General features: G+C 44.4%; 1 protein-coding gene and 1 pseudogene across 3 annotated transcripts; one reads left to right on the top strand and one right to left on the bottom strand.

The window, feature by feature from the left end:
• Positions 1-779: 779 nt before the first annotated feature.
• LOC111840846 (indian hedgehog B protein-like) lies at positions 780-11,087 on the top strand (annotated as a pseudogene).
• A 983-nt stretch (positions 11,088-12,070) lies between these two features.
• slc23a3 (solute carrier family 23 member 3) lies at positions 12,071-18,232 on the bottom strand. 3 transcript variants are annotated; one of them, XM_023806142.2, is made up of 12 exons: positions 17,901-18,224; positions 17,459-17,610; positions 17,275-17,363; positions 17,083-17,150; positions 15,043-15,224; positions 14,523-14,622; positions 14,019-14,268; positions 13,599-13,849; positions 13,412-13,517; positions 13,156-13,323; positions 12,947-13,042; positions 12,071-12,838 (listed from the first exon to the last, which is right to left on the bottom strand). In XM_023806142.2, the coding sequence occupies exons 1-12, from the start codon at positions 18,021-18,023 to the stop codon at positions 12,549-12,551; spliced, it is 1,875 nt and encodes a 624-aa protein (XP_023661910.1). In that variant the 5' UTR covers positions 18,024-18,224; the 3' UTR covers positions 12,071-12,548. The 3 variants fall into 3 exon arrangements, with proteins under 3 accessions (XP_023661910.1, XP_023661911.1, XP_023661909.1); XM_023806143.2 differs by having other exon boundaries at positions 12,947-12,994; positions 17,459-18,232; XM_023806141.2 differs by having other exon boundaries at positions 17,459-18,228.
• Between the last annotated feature and the right edge of the window lie 48 nt (positions 18,233-18,280).

The following is an 18,280-nucleotide window of genomic DNA, read 5'->3' as shown; positions in this document are numbered from 1 at the left end:
TAAAATCCACCCCTCTGGAGGTCACTGTCACAGTATGCTAATGATAAAACACAGACACACTGTGGGTCCACCACTAGATGGGTCCACTGGAGAGCAGGAAATAGCTTTTTAATGGCATATCAAACTCAGGCACTTGCATTAACTTAAGAGAAAATGTATATTTTAAAGCATTCTATTTAAAAAAAAAAATAATACATTCCATTTAGAATGCTGGAGTATTTTTTAATGGCTACTTGGGTAGGATATACATTTAACATGTACCAGGTACCTTCACAAGTAAGACAGGCTGCTGCCTGATGAATGGGGGGGGGGGGGTGAATCAGCTTCCTTTTGCAGCTGATCAGTTAGATCTGAAGGGATCCAGTGCCTTTTGTTAAGAGGTGACCCTGTACCTGGCTGGAAAATGTGTATAGGACCAAAGGAATTTCACAGCAATGAATGGTCTAAATACTCAATGTAGACATTTTTGAGAAATGGGGTTTTCCATGAATGGCAAGGTAAGCTAGTAGTTTGAATCTTTTGATGTTTTAGAAATAAATCTAAAGAAACTGGGGGGAAATATATTACTTGAAACAAGATATTCATGATGCACAGAAAAAGTTTTGTCTCCTGTTATTCAAAGATAGTATTTGATGTGAGCTAAATATTTATGATTCACAGGGCTCTGTGAAAGCTACCTGTCGGTTATAAATAGCATGATTCTCAAATATATGTGAATTCAAATCCTCTGATGATATAAAATAGTGCATATCTCACACAGGTACTCAAGATACTTTTTCAATAACGTGAGAAGAATGTACTTATGCGCACAGCGTGGAAAAGCTGGGAACCGTGTATCCGGCGCCTCGGTCAGTGAAAGCGGACCTCGCTCGCCCCGCGTTGGAGTTTCAGGAGGGGTCTGTCTGTTTGTTTATGGCCACACGCGTATCCTGACATATGAGTGCAGTCTAACACCGCAGAGAAGCGCTGGGTTTCTTCCTGCAAAGTGCCGTGTCGAGGTACCTCGACGTTTTTTACATTGCATCAGGTGGCATCTGTCCGATCTGCGGCGGGCAACGAGAGGGGAGCGCTTCGGGCTGATGATGAGACTGGCACTAACAAAATGGCAAAACGATATCTTTCCTATCTGTTTAGTTTCTACCAATTCAGCTATGGACGTATATAAAATCAAGCAGAAAATGGAAAATGACAGTGGGGACACTTTTTGACCGCCACGCAAAAGCAGAGCGCTTGCTCAGGTAGGACGGTCACTATTTCTCACATGACTTTGAACTTGGCTGCCAAAATAAACGGACTTTCAAATTTATGTTCAGGGAGAGCTGACCTCGGGAAAGGACTTTCGCAGGCTGCGGCCAAACGACTCTGTGGCACCTTCATTTCAGAGCTGCCTCCGGTGCGCGGCGGCGCCCCGTTTACGGGCTAATAATGGCGAGTGTTAGAAATTAGTCACATTAATAAGTTTCTTATATCCCCCCTCCCCTTAGGGAAGTATATAATTGAGGGGGAGGGGTCGATTATAGCAAGATCGGAGAAAGGCGTCTTTTTGTCACTCCTATTGGGGTGCCCACAGGTGTGGGTGGCATGCAGCTCTTAGTGCTTGTTGCGTTTTTCATCGGTTTTGCCTCGATTCGGGTGCCGGTCAGCGAGGGCTGCGGACCGGGCAAGAGAATCGGCAAGAGACCGCAGCCGAGGAGGCTGACAGCGCTCGCTTACAAACAGTTCCTCCCCAGCATTCCTGAGAAAACGCCGGGAGCGAGCGGCAGGTACGAAGGGAAAATAACGAGGGCTTCGGAGCGCTTTAAAGAGCTGATCGCCAACTACAATCCTGCCATCATCTTCAAGGATGAAGAGAACACGGGCGCTGACCGATTGATGACACAGGTGAGGGACAGAGTGAATTCACAACTTTCCGTTTCCTACGGCTGTAATTTTTTCAGTAATCAGCACAATGGACATTAAAGCAAACCGACGCGAAGTTTCACCGAATAAAAGTGCGACATGTAACATTATATATTTAGTCAAAACATTCTATAAGGGAATTTTTCTAGCACAATTCCAGTGGTTTAATTTTGTTTCATTTTTTTTTAACATCTTAACCGGTCTTTTGTCTTGGGCTATTAGTAGTAGGCTACAGTGGTAATGCTGTACCTGTATCAGTGTGTGTACCTGTAAGTAACTCAGAGCTTTTTAAAGCAATTGAGATCCAGAGACAAGATGTGCGGTACTGAATAGGAATTTACGCTAGGGGGAGTTATGGCTCAGGATGCGCGCAGAAAGAAAATTGAACAAGCGCAGTTTATATTAATTATTCGCTGTGAATGTGAAGCTTGATTGTTTTGCTTGTAGTTTCTTTAGACGCCGAAAAGCCTCGTGGATCCTCGTGAGTTTTTTGAATGTATATTTTATGACCAGTTATATATAGTTTTATTGTTTATGTGCGACTGGATTCGAGTACTTAAGAATGAATGAGTTTTAAAGTCAATGAGGCCACTAGGGAATGCAACTTGTCTTACTGAGGTTTTTCTCCTCCATCAATCTGCGCGGTCACCTCGCACTTAATTATGAGGCGAAGCTTTCTTAATCTGTACAATTTACGAGCTCCATTTCAAATGCTTCCGCCTGCAGCAGAGGCAATCTCGTTTATAGCTTACCGTATTTTGTAGTTTTGTATTTTGCTTTTTAGCGCACCAATACAACCGTTGCATTACACATAAATTTCGCACACGTTAAGATATGTTATATATAGTGACATAAACCGGAGCCGACTTTATGTGTTTTATTTATTTAATTTAATGCTTAAATTTGCCTACAACACAGGCGTGACTTCTCTAGTCACATTAATGCGTTTGCACAGACGCGTGTTGTCGGCGCGGTGGTGAATGTTTATGTAGGTCGAGGTTACGAGAAACCTCCTACAGAAGTCGAGCCGATCTGTGCCTTGAAAGTTAAACCAACAAAGTCCTCGGCTTGATTTATGAACTCCATTTCGTTTTTGCAGCCGCAGAAAAAAAACAGACGTGGAAATCCACACCGTCCTGTGAATAGGCGTATACAGTTCTGTAATACCCTATTCTTATCCCAAGTCCAACACCCCCGTAGAAAAGAGTGGATTATTTTAAAAGTTTAAATACCCCTTTTGTTTCTAGAGGTATAACATAAACAGCCCCTTTCTGTTAGCTGTAGGCTACTGTCGCCGTTTTAACCATTCATAAGATTAACCAGTAGCGTACGTACTAATGAATTAAGATAGGGATAGGAAACCGAACACAACACTCAAAACTACACGTAGTAGAATTTATGTGCAAAAATGAAATGGCTATTTAACTGCAAATGCACCTTTTAAAATCGAGGGAAACAAGCCAGTATTGTACTCCTGTAGGCTACGACTCTGAAGACGCGTGATTAAGGTCAAAGGAAAGGCTGTTATCTTAGAAAGGCGTGCCTGGGCAAATGCCGGAACGATGACATTATTATATAGCTACTTAATAAAACAATTAGAACCGTGAACTAACGGAAATTAAACGGTCAATAAAATTTAACGCTTTTACAGTGCGCAGCATAAATGAATTACTTGACGTGTTTTATGTGTATTCAAGAGAACGGACGTTAATATTTGTGTTGCTTTGATGAAATTGTTTTACTAGATTATCCCAAATTAATAAGGCTGGAATTTATATGTTGTGCTTTACATGACTGTTATGTCATTATTAAGAGGAGAATCTGGCTTCACAAATTCTCTCAGGTGCCCCAGTTAACTGCAGGCAGGCACAATAACGACAGCTTCATTCACTTAAATTCTCTCAATTTATCTAGTGACTCGAAGAAATAGCTTTGTATATATCCAAGGTATGGCTTTCCTTAATCTCATATGCTATACCAAAGCTGTTTCTGTCTTGCATGTAACTCTTTTGTTTTAAAGATTAATGTTGCCCATATTCATGTCATGTTTCTTCTTCCTTCTTAGAATGTTGCCCATAAATATTATTTGCAGGCAGGGGCATAACTGGAAATTTTGGTCCCCCTGGCAAAATGTTACCTTTGATCCCCGAGCAGATGTGGGGTACAGGGGGGATCCCCCTTAATGGGTTTTACCATTTGGGCCCCCATTGTTCGGTTTTGGGGCCCTTATAAACTAAGTGTTGGGTCCCATGAATCCATGCCCGAAATATAGTGACAACATATGCCACTAGTTGTTTGAACTGCAAAATTCATTTTAAAGTGATATTTTAAATGATTAATCTGTGATTGATCATTGATTGAGTAAGGCAAAATATGTATAAATGATAAAACTATTGGGGAAAAAAACACTAAAAATATTTGTAATAAAACACTTTCAGGAAGGTGGGCTAATTTTTTGTTGTTGATGTGTCAGGACCCTGAAATGTGACACTAGTTGCTGCTAATTAGGTTAATCTCACCCTGGCTACAGTTTTGAATTGGCATCTGATATTTGCACAAACCCTGCGTGTCTTAGTTGAAATTGCTCACCCAGTTATCAACCAGGAATAAACAGATCTAAAATGTATCAGTGCTGCCATCCAGTTTCAACTGCACCTCTTCATTAACATTTTGGTCCGTGAAAGCACAACAGTGCACTCAAATCCAGCAGAGCCCCCTGAGTATGTATGCAAGTTCAATGCCACTGTGTGAAGTGTCAGCTTTCTGCAGGAATCTCAGTATCTCAAAGGTCTCACTAGCTACCCATAGTTTATTGGATGTGGAATAACACATCCCTGGGATGCATAATTTGCACATTACTCTTGTTTTCTGTTCTTAGCAAATTTGAGAGAAAGCCAGCCAGAGGAAGTAGGTCCATTAACAGCATTTGTACCCCAACAATTGAGGGAACCCATATTTCAGACGTTAACCAAAAATAGTGGCTACAGTATTCACTGAAGAACCTGCTCTTTTCAGTCTTTGTGGTCTGATCCCTGTGGTTTCACCTTTATAGACAATAGGTTGGAACAGAGTTGGGGGCTACCGATGCAGCCAAGACTTTATTTAGGGATGAATATTATTGTGATGGGGAAACAGCACCTCTGTCAATGTTTCCCCCTTGTGATCCTGTACTGGTTAAGCAGTTGGAAATTGGATAAAATATTTACTGGCTTGGTTGCGTTTTTCAGCTGTAAGGTACATTGCGCATCACTGTCTTTGGTGACATCACTAATACAAGCTGTGTGGTACGGATTAGGACTTAGACATTAGACAAATATATTATCTTGTGATGTCAGGAGATTTATGGAGATATAACGTACATTAATCTTTAATGCTGGAAGCTTAAAGCTTGTAGGCAAAGTGGATAGTGGTGAGAGTCACGTTCTCTTGTGCACATTCATCTATCTCTGTGTAACCGTGTATTGTTTTTAGTATAGATAGCAGTCTCCTGTGCCTGTCTTGCTGTTTCTGTTGCACGTCTCTTTCTCTTCTTGCTCTGGGACTTTGTCTTTTGGCTCCACATCTGTCCCACACCACCCCGTGTCTTCTGTCAACACTCAGCGCTGCAAGGACAAGCTAAACATACTTGCCATCTCTGTGATGAACCTGTGGCCTGGAGTGAAGTTACGCGTCACCGAGGCCTGGGACGAGGACGGCCACCACTCTGAGGAGTGTCTGCACTATGAGGGTCGGGCCGTCGATATCACCACCTCGGACCGTGACCGCAACAAGTACGGCATGCTGGCCCGCCTGGCTGTGGAGGCTGGATTTGACTGGGTCTACTACGAGTCCAAGGCCCATGTACACTGCAGCGTGAAGTCAGGTGGGTAAGAGAGAAAGGAAAGACGAGCAACGCACCTCTGTGAAGCCAATGACTGCTGACGGGGAAAAAGCTTTGCTTTGTTTCATCCCATTCATAGATATCCTCAGGATCTTGAGCTGCCAGCAGTAGTGCTGCATTTTCCGTTGAATGGAGTAGCACTTTTTCATAGCAAATACCTGAGTCATGTTTGCCGTGTGCAAATAGAAGACCGAGTGCAGTTGATCACGTTGATTTAGGTTTATTTCCTTGCTTGAATGAGCTCAGCACTAGCATGTTGTTATTCTCCATTCAGTAACCGGTTGCGTATTTAAAGATATTTATCCTATATGGCATCAACTAAAGGAGAACACCAAGATACAGCCGCGGAAAAAATTGAGACCACAGCACAATTTTTTGTTTTACTCATTTCTCAATTTATGGGTGTGCGTCTGTGAATAATATATATTTTTCTGCAAACTGGAGTCTGGTTCTTCCCTGCTTCTCATTAATGAAGGGCTTCTTCCTTGCTTTATGGGACCTCAGTCCTGCTTCTATCAGCCTGATACAAACTATCCTAGCAGTGCACCTCTCACCTGCACTTAATATTTCTCATTCCTTTTGAAGTTCACTTGCTGTCAGCCTTCGATCCATGAGAAACTGTCAGATGAGTTAGCGGTGATCTCTGGCATTAGAATGTCGCTTCCGCCTTTTACCTGGCTGGTTTCTGGTCGTTCCCAGTGTCTCCTGGTTCACCTTGTTTTTGTGCCTTGCTGTCTTAGAAATTTTGAACCTGAAAGCATCTCGCTGCTCAGCATAGCCTTCTGCCAGCAGAACCACAACTAAACCATGATTTAAAAATGCAGATTTGTTTAAAAATATAGAGTGGTCTCTTAATTTTTTCCACGGCTGTATATAAACAAATACAGGTGACACAAGAACAAAAACCATATAAAGAAGTACAAGCACACAGAAAAGTTCAAAAAAGCACCAAGACCTTTAACCAAAATGTGTAAGTCAAATCCAAAATATAAGCCAAAAGAAGTCTGAACCAAGGTCTCCAAGAAAAATCTGATACCGGAAACCTCACCTATCACTAAACAGTTTTCCTTGAGAGAGGCTGGACTTCCTTTCAGACAGAGAATTAGATGTTTCTTGAAAGGTCACTAGCATGTAAGATGTGAAAAGTTTAATTAACCCTTGTCTTGCAAGCCACTTAGATGCAAAGTTATATGAATGGTGATATTTAATGTTTGTGTGCAGAAAGAGTAAATATCCACTATCAACTTGATATTTTGTATTGAACAAGAACATTTTTTAAGATTAATTAAATGTTTCACTTCTAGTGATATTACAATACGCAACTTCAAAAGTGATAGAAGTACTTTTTATGAAGGGTGTAATGTATGAATGATCAAGTCTCGAAGTACATCTTTATATATAAGGAAATGGTATATAGATCAGTTATGAATGTTGTATAGTGTAGCAATAACAGTGATATATAGTAATTTGGAGAAATACTCTGCTAGAATAGTGTAGGGCACTGGAGAAAGTTTGAATATTATGTGATAATGTGGAGTAATGAAGAGTGTATATATACCTCTGTAATAGGGGTAATGTAGACCATTGAAGACAGCAGAACAAGGCTAAAGCATCAGTAATAGTATTAGAACATCCTGAAAGCAGCCTCATGGTGTTAGTATTCTCATCCGTTGGTTCTGTGAGATGGCTGAGTTTCTCTCCCTCCGTCACTATAGACTGTCTCCTTTTGACTGAAATCCCTGCTGCTTAGTAAAGCAGAAATATATGCTGATCTTCATCCTGAGTAGGTATGGGCATCATGCATTGGGAGAGATAATGGGATTAATCTAGATCCAGACTAGGGTAAAAAACACAAACCAATGTGGAGTATGGACTGTCGATGGCATCTCAGGGCCTGCTACCCTACCTGTTTTTTCACTCCTGCCCGTTGCCTGGCACTCTCGATTTCTTTGTTTTCCCTGATTGTTTTACTCTATTCTGCATTTTTGTTTTCCATTTCTGCCCAGATCGGTTTGTCAACTTTCAGCTGCCGACATAATTCACAGGGCGACATTGCCGTTCGGCGGGGCGTATTTTTGACTTCTGAGGAAAAGAGACGGGACCTGCAGCACTGCCATCTGTCAGGAAACGTGGAACAAAGCGCTCGTACATTAAGCTTCACCAATGAAGGACTTTTTATACATGAGTGAAGATATGAGAACAATTGTTTTTAATACAAAACAAGACTGGATTTATCCACCTATTCTGATGATGTGTGTGACTCTTTTTTGGGACTTAACTATTTTAAAAAAATCCATACAAATAGACCAGGGTGGCACACTGACATAGAGGGTGACTGTTGCCTCACGTGTATTTGTGGAGTTTGCATGTGCTCCCTGTGTTCTGCAGGATTCCTTATGTAGTCCAAAGACAGATCAGTGAATTGGTATTTCTAAATTGCCCATTGTGTCTGAATGTGTGGGTGCACCCTGTGTTGGATTGGCATCCTGTCTAGGTTGTACCCCTGTCTTGTGCCCTATGCTGCCTGGGATAGATTGCAGTTCTCCACTGTAACCCTGTACTGGATAAACAGCCTGAAGATGGATGGATGGATAAACAAGCCAACATGTGGAATTACCAGGACTGATTATCTAATATGTGAGAAGGGTGGATGTTTTTGTGCATTTCATGGACCAAGGAAGCCACCCCCTCTACAGTAGCATTCTGGAGCTCACCCACTGCGACCAGCCAGATACTGTGGATTTTGAGCCATAAGGTACTCATTTCAATAAGGTTCCCTGAATGACTTTCACTGTTCTGTAATTTTTACATGAATGTATCAGACTGAAGGTGACATCTAGAAATTTATCACACTGTACTCCCAGTCTTAAGCAGAATATAGCACACTAGGCTTAGTTTTTTAGTCTTTGTTGGTTATTCTGTTGTTTCTGCCTCTGACTCTGGCCAAATGGTAACTTTTTTTTATTTTCTACCATGGCACTGTGCAGTTCTCAAATCTGATTGGTCAGAACTGTTGATTAATTTTGTTATTGTGTATGTATTGCCAGCCAGACAAATCACAGTAGTATATCAATGCACTATTATAATCTTCAATTTGAAGGGTTAATGCAAAACAAGTCATGCATTATACATTTTGAAATGCATGGTTCAGAGGCACAGAACCACCTCAATGCTTTTATCATGGTTACTACACACCTGGCTTACACGTTTGTACCTAAAGACATTATTTTCACATTTACGGGCCGAAAACTCATGAGATCATCCACACATATTTCACTGGTAACTTTGCATGGATACTATATCCCAGACTTTTGTGAACTTTTATTTTATTGTCACAGTCTTTGGAATTAAATGGACAGTTTGGAACTAACAACTGGCCTTTGGGCTTAGCAACGACTGGCTCACGGTCTTAGCAATGGATCATTCTCGAATTAATGACGATGGCTTGGGTTGTATCTAAGCAAAATGTTTACCGGCGGAAGAAAGTAGTTCCACTCATAAATGCATTTACAGCTCATAAACATGAAAATAACATATTTAAGTACAAACGTATGCCAAATATGTAGTAACTCTTTTATAAGCCGGTTAATTTTCACATTTATTAGCCATAAATGCATTTATTAGTAGAACCAGTCTCTTGCGCCGGTGACTAAACATTTTGCTTAGACAGACCTGAAGTCATGCATTATATCTTTTTAAACACAGTCCACTGTGCATCAAGTGATTCTTCGCAGCTGTCCGTTTGAAAATGTATGATGCACGACTTGTGCATTATAACCTTTACTTAAATTACTTTGATATGGGCATTGAGTAACATTTTGGTTTATCTGTTTGGATGAACATTGGAGTGTATTTAGTGGAGAAGTATTTATATGGTGATTATTGTGTTAATATTTTGCCAGATTTATGTGGTTTGTGTGAACAGATGTTCAGTGGGGAAGGAGGCACTTGCATAGGATCACATCTGAAGGAAGAAGCCAGTCCTTTGGTTCCATGATTCATAGGGCCGTCAGTCTGGATCTTGAACACAACCGTTGTGAGAAAATGTGAAAGAACAGCAGTGATTAGCTTGACTGCTCATCTGAAAGCAGGATTAGAAATTGCTGGAATGTTCTGGAAAGTTCCGCAAATAATCGGGGGTGAATGAAGAAAAACATATAGAAAAACATTTTTGTAGATGGGAACATGGAAAAGCAGTGTCGCTATAGATGTGTCCGTGTACATCGGTCAGCAAGGAGGAGCGTTGGGAAGAGACAATCGAGACGTAAAACAGGGAAGAGGGGCGTTCCTGATGTGGGGCTACGCAGGGTTTGGCTCAGTTGGTGGCATTTTGTTCCCTTTTCTCGGATAGTTAGTCCGTCATTGAAACCATTATCTGGGTCTCTCATTACCTGATAAATATGTTGTTTTGGTGTATTGGAAAAATAAGACTCCAATGTAGCTTCGTTTACACTCCACCCTGGGAGCAAAGACAGAACAGCAGGGTTTTATTCATTATTTGTGTCCACTTTGTAAAATTCAGGTAAATCATCTTTTCATTCACGCTGTAAGCATACCTGTTTGTGTGTCTATGTAGATGGACCAGTGCTGAGAAGCAGTAATGGCTAGTTGACTATGGATGGTGTGTCTGTCATAGTTTTTTTGTATAGACATAATGACATTTGCTATGTATAGACATTTTTCTTGTTTACCAAACCACACACCATCCAACCCCTTTGCTGGCATACATGCTGTTTCTAGAATGTTATTCTTAAAACTGGACCTGGCTTTTATCTGAACATTCTGAATTCTAAAACCCCAAATCCTAGATAAGAGCTTTCATATTTGAAAGGCAAGAGTTTGTGGAAAAACATGGCCTGGACCCTCGGCCCTCTCCACCAGGTCTTTATGCTAGTGATGGTTATTCCTATGAGGTGTGTCGTATTCAGCAGCATTTACTGGAGCTGCTTGTTCCTCTCCTCCTTTCCTGCAGAACGCTCCATGGCCACTGGGACAGGAGGCTGTTTTTCCTGCTCTGGCTCAGGTCATTGTGGAGGGTGGCGGCTCAGAACCTCCATCTGGGCAAGTGTGTGCTGGTCTGGTCCACAAGGGGATGGTCGTGTCCTCCTTCCTGGGCTGTAACCTGGTGACCCGCAGCCATTTCTTTGTGATAGGTTGGCCCCTCCCTCCAATCCCGTCACTCACTGCCACTCACCTGCTGTTTTTGGCAGAAGGGACTGCTCTGGTGAGGTCCGTGGGGGGAGGGGGGAATGCAGGGGGTGTCTTCCAGCAATGCTAAGACAGGACAGTGCATCCTCACATGGGGGGGGGGGGGGGGGCAGGACAGGGCTGTCTGCTACGCGTCACCTGGGTCACGCTGCAGGAGGACACCAAAGTGATCTGTCCCTTGACCTATCATGGCAGACTGGTCGTCAGCTGGATCCTGACCTCCTCCTCCTGCGCCTCCATGGACCAGCACGTCGGGCCATTGCTCCTCTCCGCCTGCTGCAGGACTGCCGTGGCCCAGCATCTCACCTAGCGTCAGGTCTGCACTGCTACTCAAAACCCTTACACTGGTTAGGAGCTCTGCCTCTGGACTCTAAACATTTTCACACTTTGGAATTAGCAGACTGTGGGGTGGGTGGGGGGGGGGGGAATGAAAGAATGACATAGAATTGGGGTCAAAAAGTAGGACAGTGAGAGAAACATGAGATTGGAAGAGCCTGATTGGGAAGTTGGAAATAATATAAGAGAACAGGAAAATGTGCTTGTGAGGCCAACTAGTTAGTTAGACCTAAATGGAAGACGCATGTCCAGACAGAGCCCCTCTCGGGGGGGGGGGTGTCTCTTCCAGTGATGAGAGATGACCTCATGTGGGCGTTGCCTGTGTGGGGTCCCTGCATGCTGATATCCGCGCAGAGAAGCCAGCACACTGGCGAAACGGGGGGGTAAAGTGGAAATTCTACATGTAAATATGTTATGTATGGGTTAATGTAGTAAATGTATCACTCTCTTGAAGCAATATGTAAACGTATGTTTTTTGTTTTTTTTTGCATAAATATTTCAAGAAATATATCAGATTAAATCCATTTAAATGTGATCTGACCATCAGTGTTGACTTATGTATGAATTACAAATGTATATCTTATTTATTACAAACTTATGAATCCATTATACGTGTTTATAGTTAAGGTTTCAGTAATGAAAATGTATTTTATTCTTTGTTAGAATATTATATGTATCTGAAATGTATCATTACTTGGACTGCAGTACTCTGAGTGTCTATACAGATTTTAAACAAGGAAGTTCAGATTTTCATGTACTCAGTTTTTTTCAATTTATTTCCCTTCAGTGTGCCAAAGTGTACTGCCATGTATTTCAAATGGCCATAACAAAAAGATATTTTGTGGTTGATATGGCTAACAGCCCTGCAAACTTCACTCAACACCTCAATTCTTGCCCCCCATGTAGTAAAATGTCCTGTCAATTGACCTACTCATCCAGTTTGTAAAGGCATTTTCATGTTAATGCAGCCTAATTTTGTTGCATTATATTGTCTCTTCATGCTTACATGCATACTTACTTCTATTTGGAGGCATAGTTGCCATCAAACCTGCATGCTCAGTGTTTGAGTGTCACATATTAACATTTCTCAGTTTGCTTAAAAAATATTTCTGATCACCTTGTAGTCTTCCAGCTGGTTCAGTAGAAAACGTGTACCATTACTTCTCTCCAAATAACATCTCTCTCTCACACACACACACACACAGACATTTATACCAGTGCAGAGCTAAAATTCCGGACGATGTGGATGCGTGTCCATTGCCCCAGTAATCTGGGTTTCTTCAAAGCTGTTCAGCAAATCAGAGGTTTCCTGCAAGGGCAATTCCACATCCTTGTTAGCCTGTGTCCTGCAGGCAGAGAAAGGGATGACGCGGAGTCCAGGAAGGTCCAGAACCCTTTGCACGAAGTAGGGGGGGTCGTAGATCCCAATGTGTTCCAGTGAACGATCCAATGTTCCATCATCCAATCTCCTTTTCCTTCTCGTGCTGGAACACAGCCCCCTTTCTGACAGCGATCCTGGAGAAAAGGACATTTTGGGGAGTATATTTTGAGCACAAATATCTGCCAATAAAATAAGCCACAGTTTCCCCGTTTATCACATTGTAGGTTTGACAGTGACGTTACCTGACACGGTGTTGTCCAGGAAGAAAGCTAGAAGACCCACAATGAACACTGGTAGGGTCAGAAGGGAGATGAACAGCACATCAAGACTGGCCACGCCTGCAGACACATCCGCACACAATCGCGATGAAATAATCTGATGGGACATCCATCGAGAAATTCTGCTCTACAGCTCTGACAGACACAAGTTACTATGGCAGTGGAGTGGGTACCTGTGAGGACAAAGGTCTTGTGGAAGTTGAACCAGCGAGGTAGTAGCAAGGACATAAAAACAGCGAAGCCAATGTTGAAAATGTTGCGACCGGAGTCCATGTGTGTGTACTGGAAGTAGGTGACACCTGTCCCCACGGCGACTGTGTAGGTCACGCTGAGGACTGCACCTGTACAACGGAAGCTTGAGATCAGAGATCATTTACTGATAATATTACTGCAGATAGACAGAAAAAAAATACTGAAGGAGAAGATCACCATGAATGGCAAGGGGGAACGAGATGAGCAGCTGAGCTAATCGTGGGGATACCCCTAGGACCAGTCCCATTACGGCTCCCAGCTGGACAGTGCGGCGAGATCCACACTGTTGGAAGAACAGCAGGACTGATGTTCTGAGGAAGCTCCTGATATTGAACCCTACAAGGCCCTACAAACAAGGTAGTACCTGGCTGAGTCCCAATGTGCAGGCATTGGGCACACTGCTGCTCAGACCGACCGGTCCCCCCAGCAGGGCGGCGCTCACACTGCCAAGACCCTCAGCACAAAGCCCACGGTTACACGCAGCAGGAGGCGGGGGAGAGGTTCCAAGGAGCCTCGCGGTTAACAGGTAGACACCCAAAGAGCTGATAAATGATGAGAAGGCAGCCGCAACACCTGCTGCAACTCCCTGTGCTGACAGCAGGGGGAGCCTCGTTCCTGCAAACAAATTTACTTTGGGAACCTACATAAAAGTTGATAGTACAATGGTGTGCAGTAATACAAGAGAGCACCATGCTGTGATTTGTCCCCTTTTAAATAATTTTCACTTGGCCCAGAGGTCACTATAATTAACAAGCACAAAATGGTGAGAATTAGATTAGCAGACCTAGAAGAGGAAAGCTGAACCAGGGTGCACCGTAGGACATGTTCTGGCTAATGCATGGCAAGATTGAGGAGCTGTTCAGGTTAATCCAAGAGAGGCTGTCTGAGGTATTTAAAGTGATCCTGGAGATTTTGTTGGAAGTGTTCTGGAAGTGCAGCGTGGACAGGAGCTCGGAGGCCTGGTGAGGGTGGAAGTAGCCCAGGCGCTGAAGTGCTGCGCTCACCGCCCACACGCTCAGCAGCGGCACAAGTACCTGTGCACAGGCGACACACATATGACATCCCTGTCAGCAGCCACTGCAAACATATGGACACCACTGGTAAAAGCATACGTGTAAAATATGATGATTTATGTTGAAATAATCATAGGCTTTGGACCTCCTACTACTCCGAATAGGACACGTGGTTTTGGAAAATGGATGGAGGGATGGAATGAATAAGCATTATTGCACATCAGGCTGAGGTGTGTTCCCAGTTGTGTCTGCGTGCTTATTGTCAGGGGACTCACTGAGACCATTCTGCAGACAGGGTGTCGTGTTGCCCCCAGGATGGCCGGGAGCGAACAGAAGCGCAAGTGCTGAGACAGGAAGACGATGAGCACAATCACCCTAGAAAAACAATTGATTCACTTATTGTTATAGTCATACAGGTGCATTGAATTAAGCTCGGCACAGCCTGGTACAGACAGACAAGCTGACAGACAGGCAGGCTGAGTGACAGGCAGACACAGGCTGACAGACAGACAGGCAGACAGAGATAGAGAAACAGGTGCATTGAATAAGGCTAGACACAGCCTGGTACAAACTGACAGACAAGCTGACAGACAGACACGCTCACTGACAGACAGGCAGACAGAGATAGAGAAACAGGTGCATTGAATAAGGCTAGACACAGCCTGGTACAAACTGACAGACAAGCTGACAGACAGACACGCTCACTGACAGACAGGCAGGCTGACAGATAGTCAGACAGACAGACATGTGCACTGAATGAAGGCCCAGCACTGGCAGACAGAGCTGCACACTCACAGAGCAGCAATGCCCCAGTGGTCGGAACACAGCAGAGCTGCCTCCCTGTGGACGGAAAAGCCAATCACGCAGAAGAGGGGGGCCAGAACCAGTGGTCCACAGTGACGGAGCACCAGGGAGCTCAGTCCACTGGCACCCAGAGCCAGCTGGACCAGCCCGCTTGTAAGGACCATACCTTGGAGCTGAAGTGAAGAGTGAACAGACGGAAGGGTTGGAAAGACAGTGATGTGTGGGGTGTCGATAAAATTCTGGAGGGATGTGAAAGTCCTCACCCTGCATGACAAAAGCAGCTACAGGCTATATTTACTGTAATCATACTCAAACTGCATGCTTCTTTACCATCAGTGAAATATTCAAGTAAAAGCAAAAAGAGCCCGAGGTCACATTTACCAAACTTTGCATAAATTTCATTGTGAAAAAATATGCATATGCAATAAATGGAAAAAAAAATACATACAAGCAAACACAAAAAACAGATTTATTAAACCTGGTGTAGGTCCATTTCCCCTGGAAATCATATACATCTTATAACTGTGTGTATGTGCACCAGCCTGAGATCCTGCCCAACTGAGTGTCATGCCCCACATGCCTTTTTCCCCTGTGTTCCCGGTCGTGTGGCGCTAACGAGCCACACCTGTTCCTCGTTTAACCCTGCCTCTCATTTCAGCCCTCGTGTGGATGATCCCAGGTGCCTCTCATTTCAGCCCTCGTGTGGATGATCCCAGGTGCCTCTCATTTCAGCCCTCGTGTGGATGATCCCAGGTGCCTCTCATTTCAGCCCTCGTGTGGATGATCCCAGGTGCCTCTCATTTCAGCCCTCGTGTGGATGATCCCAGGTGCCTCTCATTTCAGCCCTCGTGTGGATGGTCCCAGGTGCCTCTCATTTCAGCCCTCGTGTGGATGATCCCAGGTGCCTCCCGTCTGCTCCCTCATCTGTGGTGTATATAGTGCCTCCTCGTCCTGAGCTCCCCAGTCCCGTCATTGTATTGTGTAATGTGTGTGATAATTCCGCCTGCTGTGCTCCCTCGCTCGCCCTGCGCCCAGTCTTCTCTCCCGATTCACCCTACCCCATTTTGACCCCTCGTGGTTGTGTTTTGTTTAAATAAAGCCCCCTTTGCTTATCCCCACGCCTGCCTTCGTTTCCGTCCTTCCCGCTATATGACACTGAGGCCCCAGGTGTCCGGATTTGACAGTGACTTACCGGTGATTATCTCCTTTGTAGGCTTAGGCCACACACATAGCAAGGTAAATGAAATATTTATAGAGATGTATAATTTGGCCTTCAGTTCAGCCTTCTACCCTACACTTCAGATGCAATAAAAAAAAAAAACATTGCCATTACCTCTTTACCTCCTCGTATGGTACGTGAAGGTATCAGTGTATGTAAACTTTGGTGATAATGGTGGTAGGCAGTTTACTGTCTCTACCAACCCCCCTCCCAACAACTTCTTTGCAAGGCAGCTGTAATGATCACCACCCACCAGTGTTCCTTTTTGACACTAAAATAAAATAAAAAGCTCCCTTAAATGTAGCCAGGGAATATCTTCAGGCACTTCTCTTGACGACTGGTCTGATGTGCCAGGTCACAAGTGTGGTTAAATCCGACTCAGTAGGTCTGCTAGATACACCTTCCATGGTCCTGAATGCAAGATGCCGCGGCTGGTGGGTGGTGGTCTCTCTCATTCTCACTTTGTCATGTGACCCTTTGACCTTTGGCGTTTACTCTGTTGTGGACTCAGAATTGAATGTAATGAAGCACAATTACTAAAATTCATAATACTTAGGTCAAAGTAAAAATACTTTAAAAGTTCAATAAAAAAAAAAGACCCTATTGCAGTAATAAGAGTAAATCTACTCTTACTGTCCACACCTGCTACCTTCCTCCATTAAAGGAGATGGGGGCTCTTAAAAAAGCTGAATGAAAAAGGATGAAAAACCCCATGCAGAATAATAATAAAAAAAACCAGCAGGTGCACGGATACTGGCTCACGCCGGACAGCGTGTGAGCTCATCAGCACCACGGACAGCACTGCTGTGTACCTCTCTCAGGGGGTCTGTCACTGCTGAGGGGGGGTCCTCGCAGGCGCTCATGCAGACCGACGTGGACACTGCGCGAGAGCACACAGAAACAGTGACTGCCCCCATATATATCACAGTACAGTATAGCATAGCATAGCTTAGTACAGCGTCGCGTAGAATTATATAGTTTCAGGCGAAGACAGGAAGACTCACAGTTGAGATGCACGTCTGCTAAAGGCTTGGAGGTCAGGACAAGGGCAGAGATAATAAACTCTAAGGACGGCGTCTGGATCAATGGCAAGCTAAAAATAAGCAAGACGGTGACTGTGTATACGAAGGTCAGCTGGATTGCTGGCGTGTTAATGCACGCTCAGGGTCGTTTGTGTCACCATCTCACCGTGTGCCCAGCCAAGCCTGCAGCAGCGTGGAGACACTGCAGTGAAAGAAGCTGGAGGCCAGCAGCCTCTGCCTGTCACCTTCCCGCAGCCAAAGCTGCTGCTGCAGGAGCCCCAGAGCCAGGACCAGCATGGAGGACTGGACCAGCACATGCTGCACGCGGTGGGGGAGAAATACAGGAGGGATACAAGGCATGAGATAGAGACAAATCAAGCTCGGTGGAGAGGTCAAAGTGCACCTGGAGGGTCTGGACATTCTAGACAAAGAGCAGAGGTGTTTACCGCATTGAGACAGCATTCTGTGATCCGCTCTTAGCAGCGTCAGCGTACCGCCTTAGCATAAGAATCGGACTGTCGTCGGTCCCTAATCTACGGCAGTGGGCGTATCTCCTATTGCCACGTTCTCCTGCCTGGGAGGCGTGTCATATGACATAAGGTGTTTACCTGCAGGGCCAGGGACAGGGTGAGCAGGCACGGTGGGACTCGGTCCACTCTGAGCACGCAGGCCCTCTTCGCTCTGCCAGGATCCTCGGGATCTTCCTGGAGACCAGCGTTCCTCGTGCGCATGCTGCTCTCCCTCGTCCTCTAGTCCCTGGGATTCCTTCCTGACTCGACTCCCCCTTATCGTGCCGCAGAGTGGAGGCCCGGCTCCTCCGTCTGCCACCCTCGGAGAGTCCCTCTGATCAGCAAAGATTCTCCTTCCTTCCCCAGCACCTCCTCAGCTATGAGCCTCCAAACTCCACCCCTACACTGACCTTTGCCTTCAGCTTGTGTAAAGTCAGTTTGACATTAATCAGGCTCCTTCTCTTTAATATTTACCTTGG

This window comes from Paramormyrops kingsleyae, chromosome 1, assembly GCF_048594095.1.
Source record: "Paramormyrops kingsleyae isolate MSU_618 chromosome 1, PKINGS_0.4, whole genome shotgun sequence".
NCBI lineage: Eukaryota > Metazoa > Chordata > Actinopteri > Osteoglossiformes > Mormyridae > Paramormyrops > Paramormyrops kingsleyae.
This window is presented reverse-complemented; position numbering and strand designations above follow the sequence as displayed.

What these genes read in the sequence shown, in the direction of transcription:
- slc23a3 (XM_023806141.2), bottom strand. Translation starts at nt 17,754, where the DNA reads ATGCTGTCTCAATGCGGTAAACACCTCTGCTCTTTGTCTAGAATGTCC. An exon ending in GCACATTGGGACTCAGCCAG is followed by an intron (nt 13,518 to 13,598) that starts GTACTACCTTGT and finishes TTCTTCCAACAG; the next exon opens with TGTGGATCTCGCCGCACTGT. An exon ending in CAAGACCTTTGTCCTCACAG is followed by an intron (nt 13,043 to 13,155) that starts GTACCCACTCCA and finishes ATGTGTCTGCAG; the next exon opens with GCGTGGCCAGTCTTGATGTG.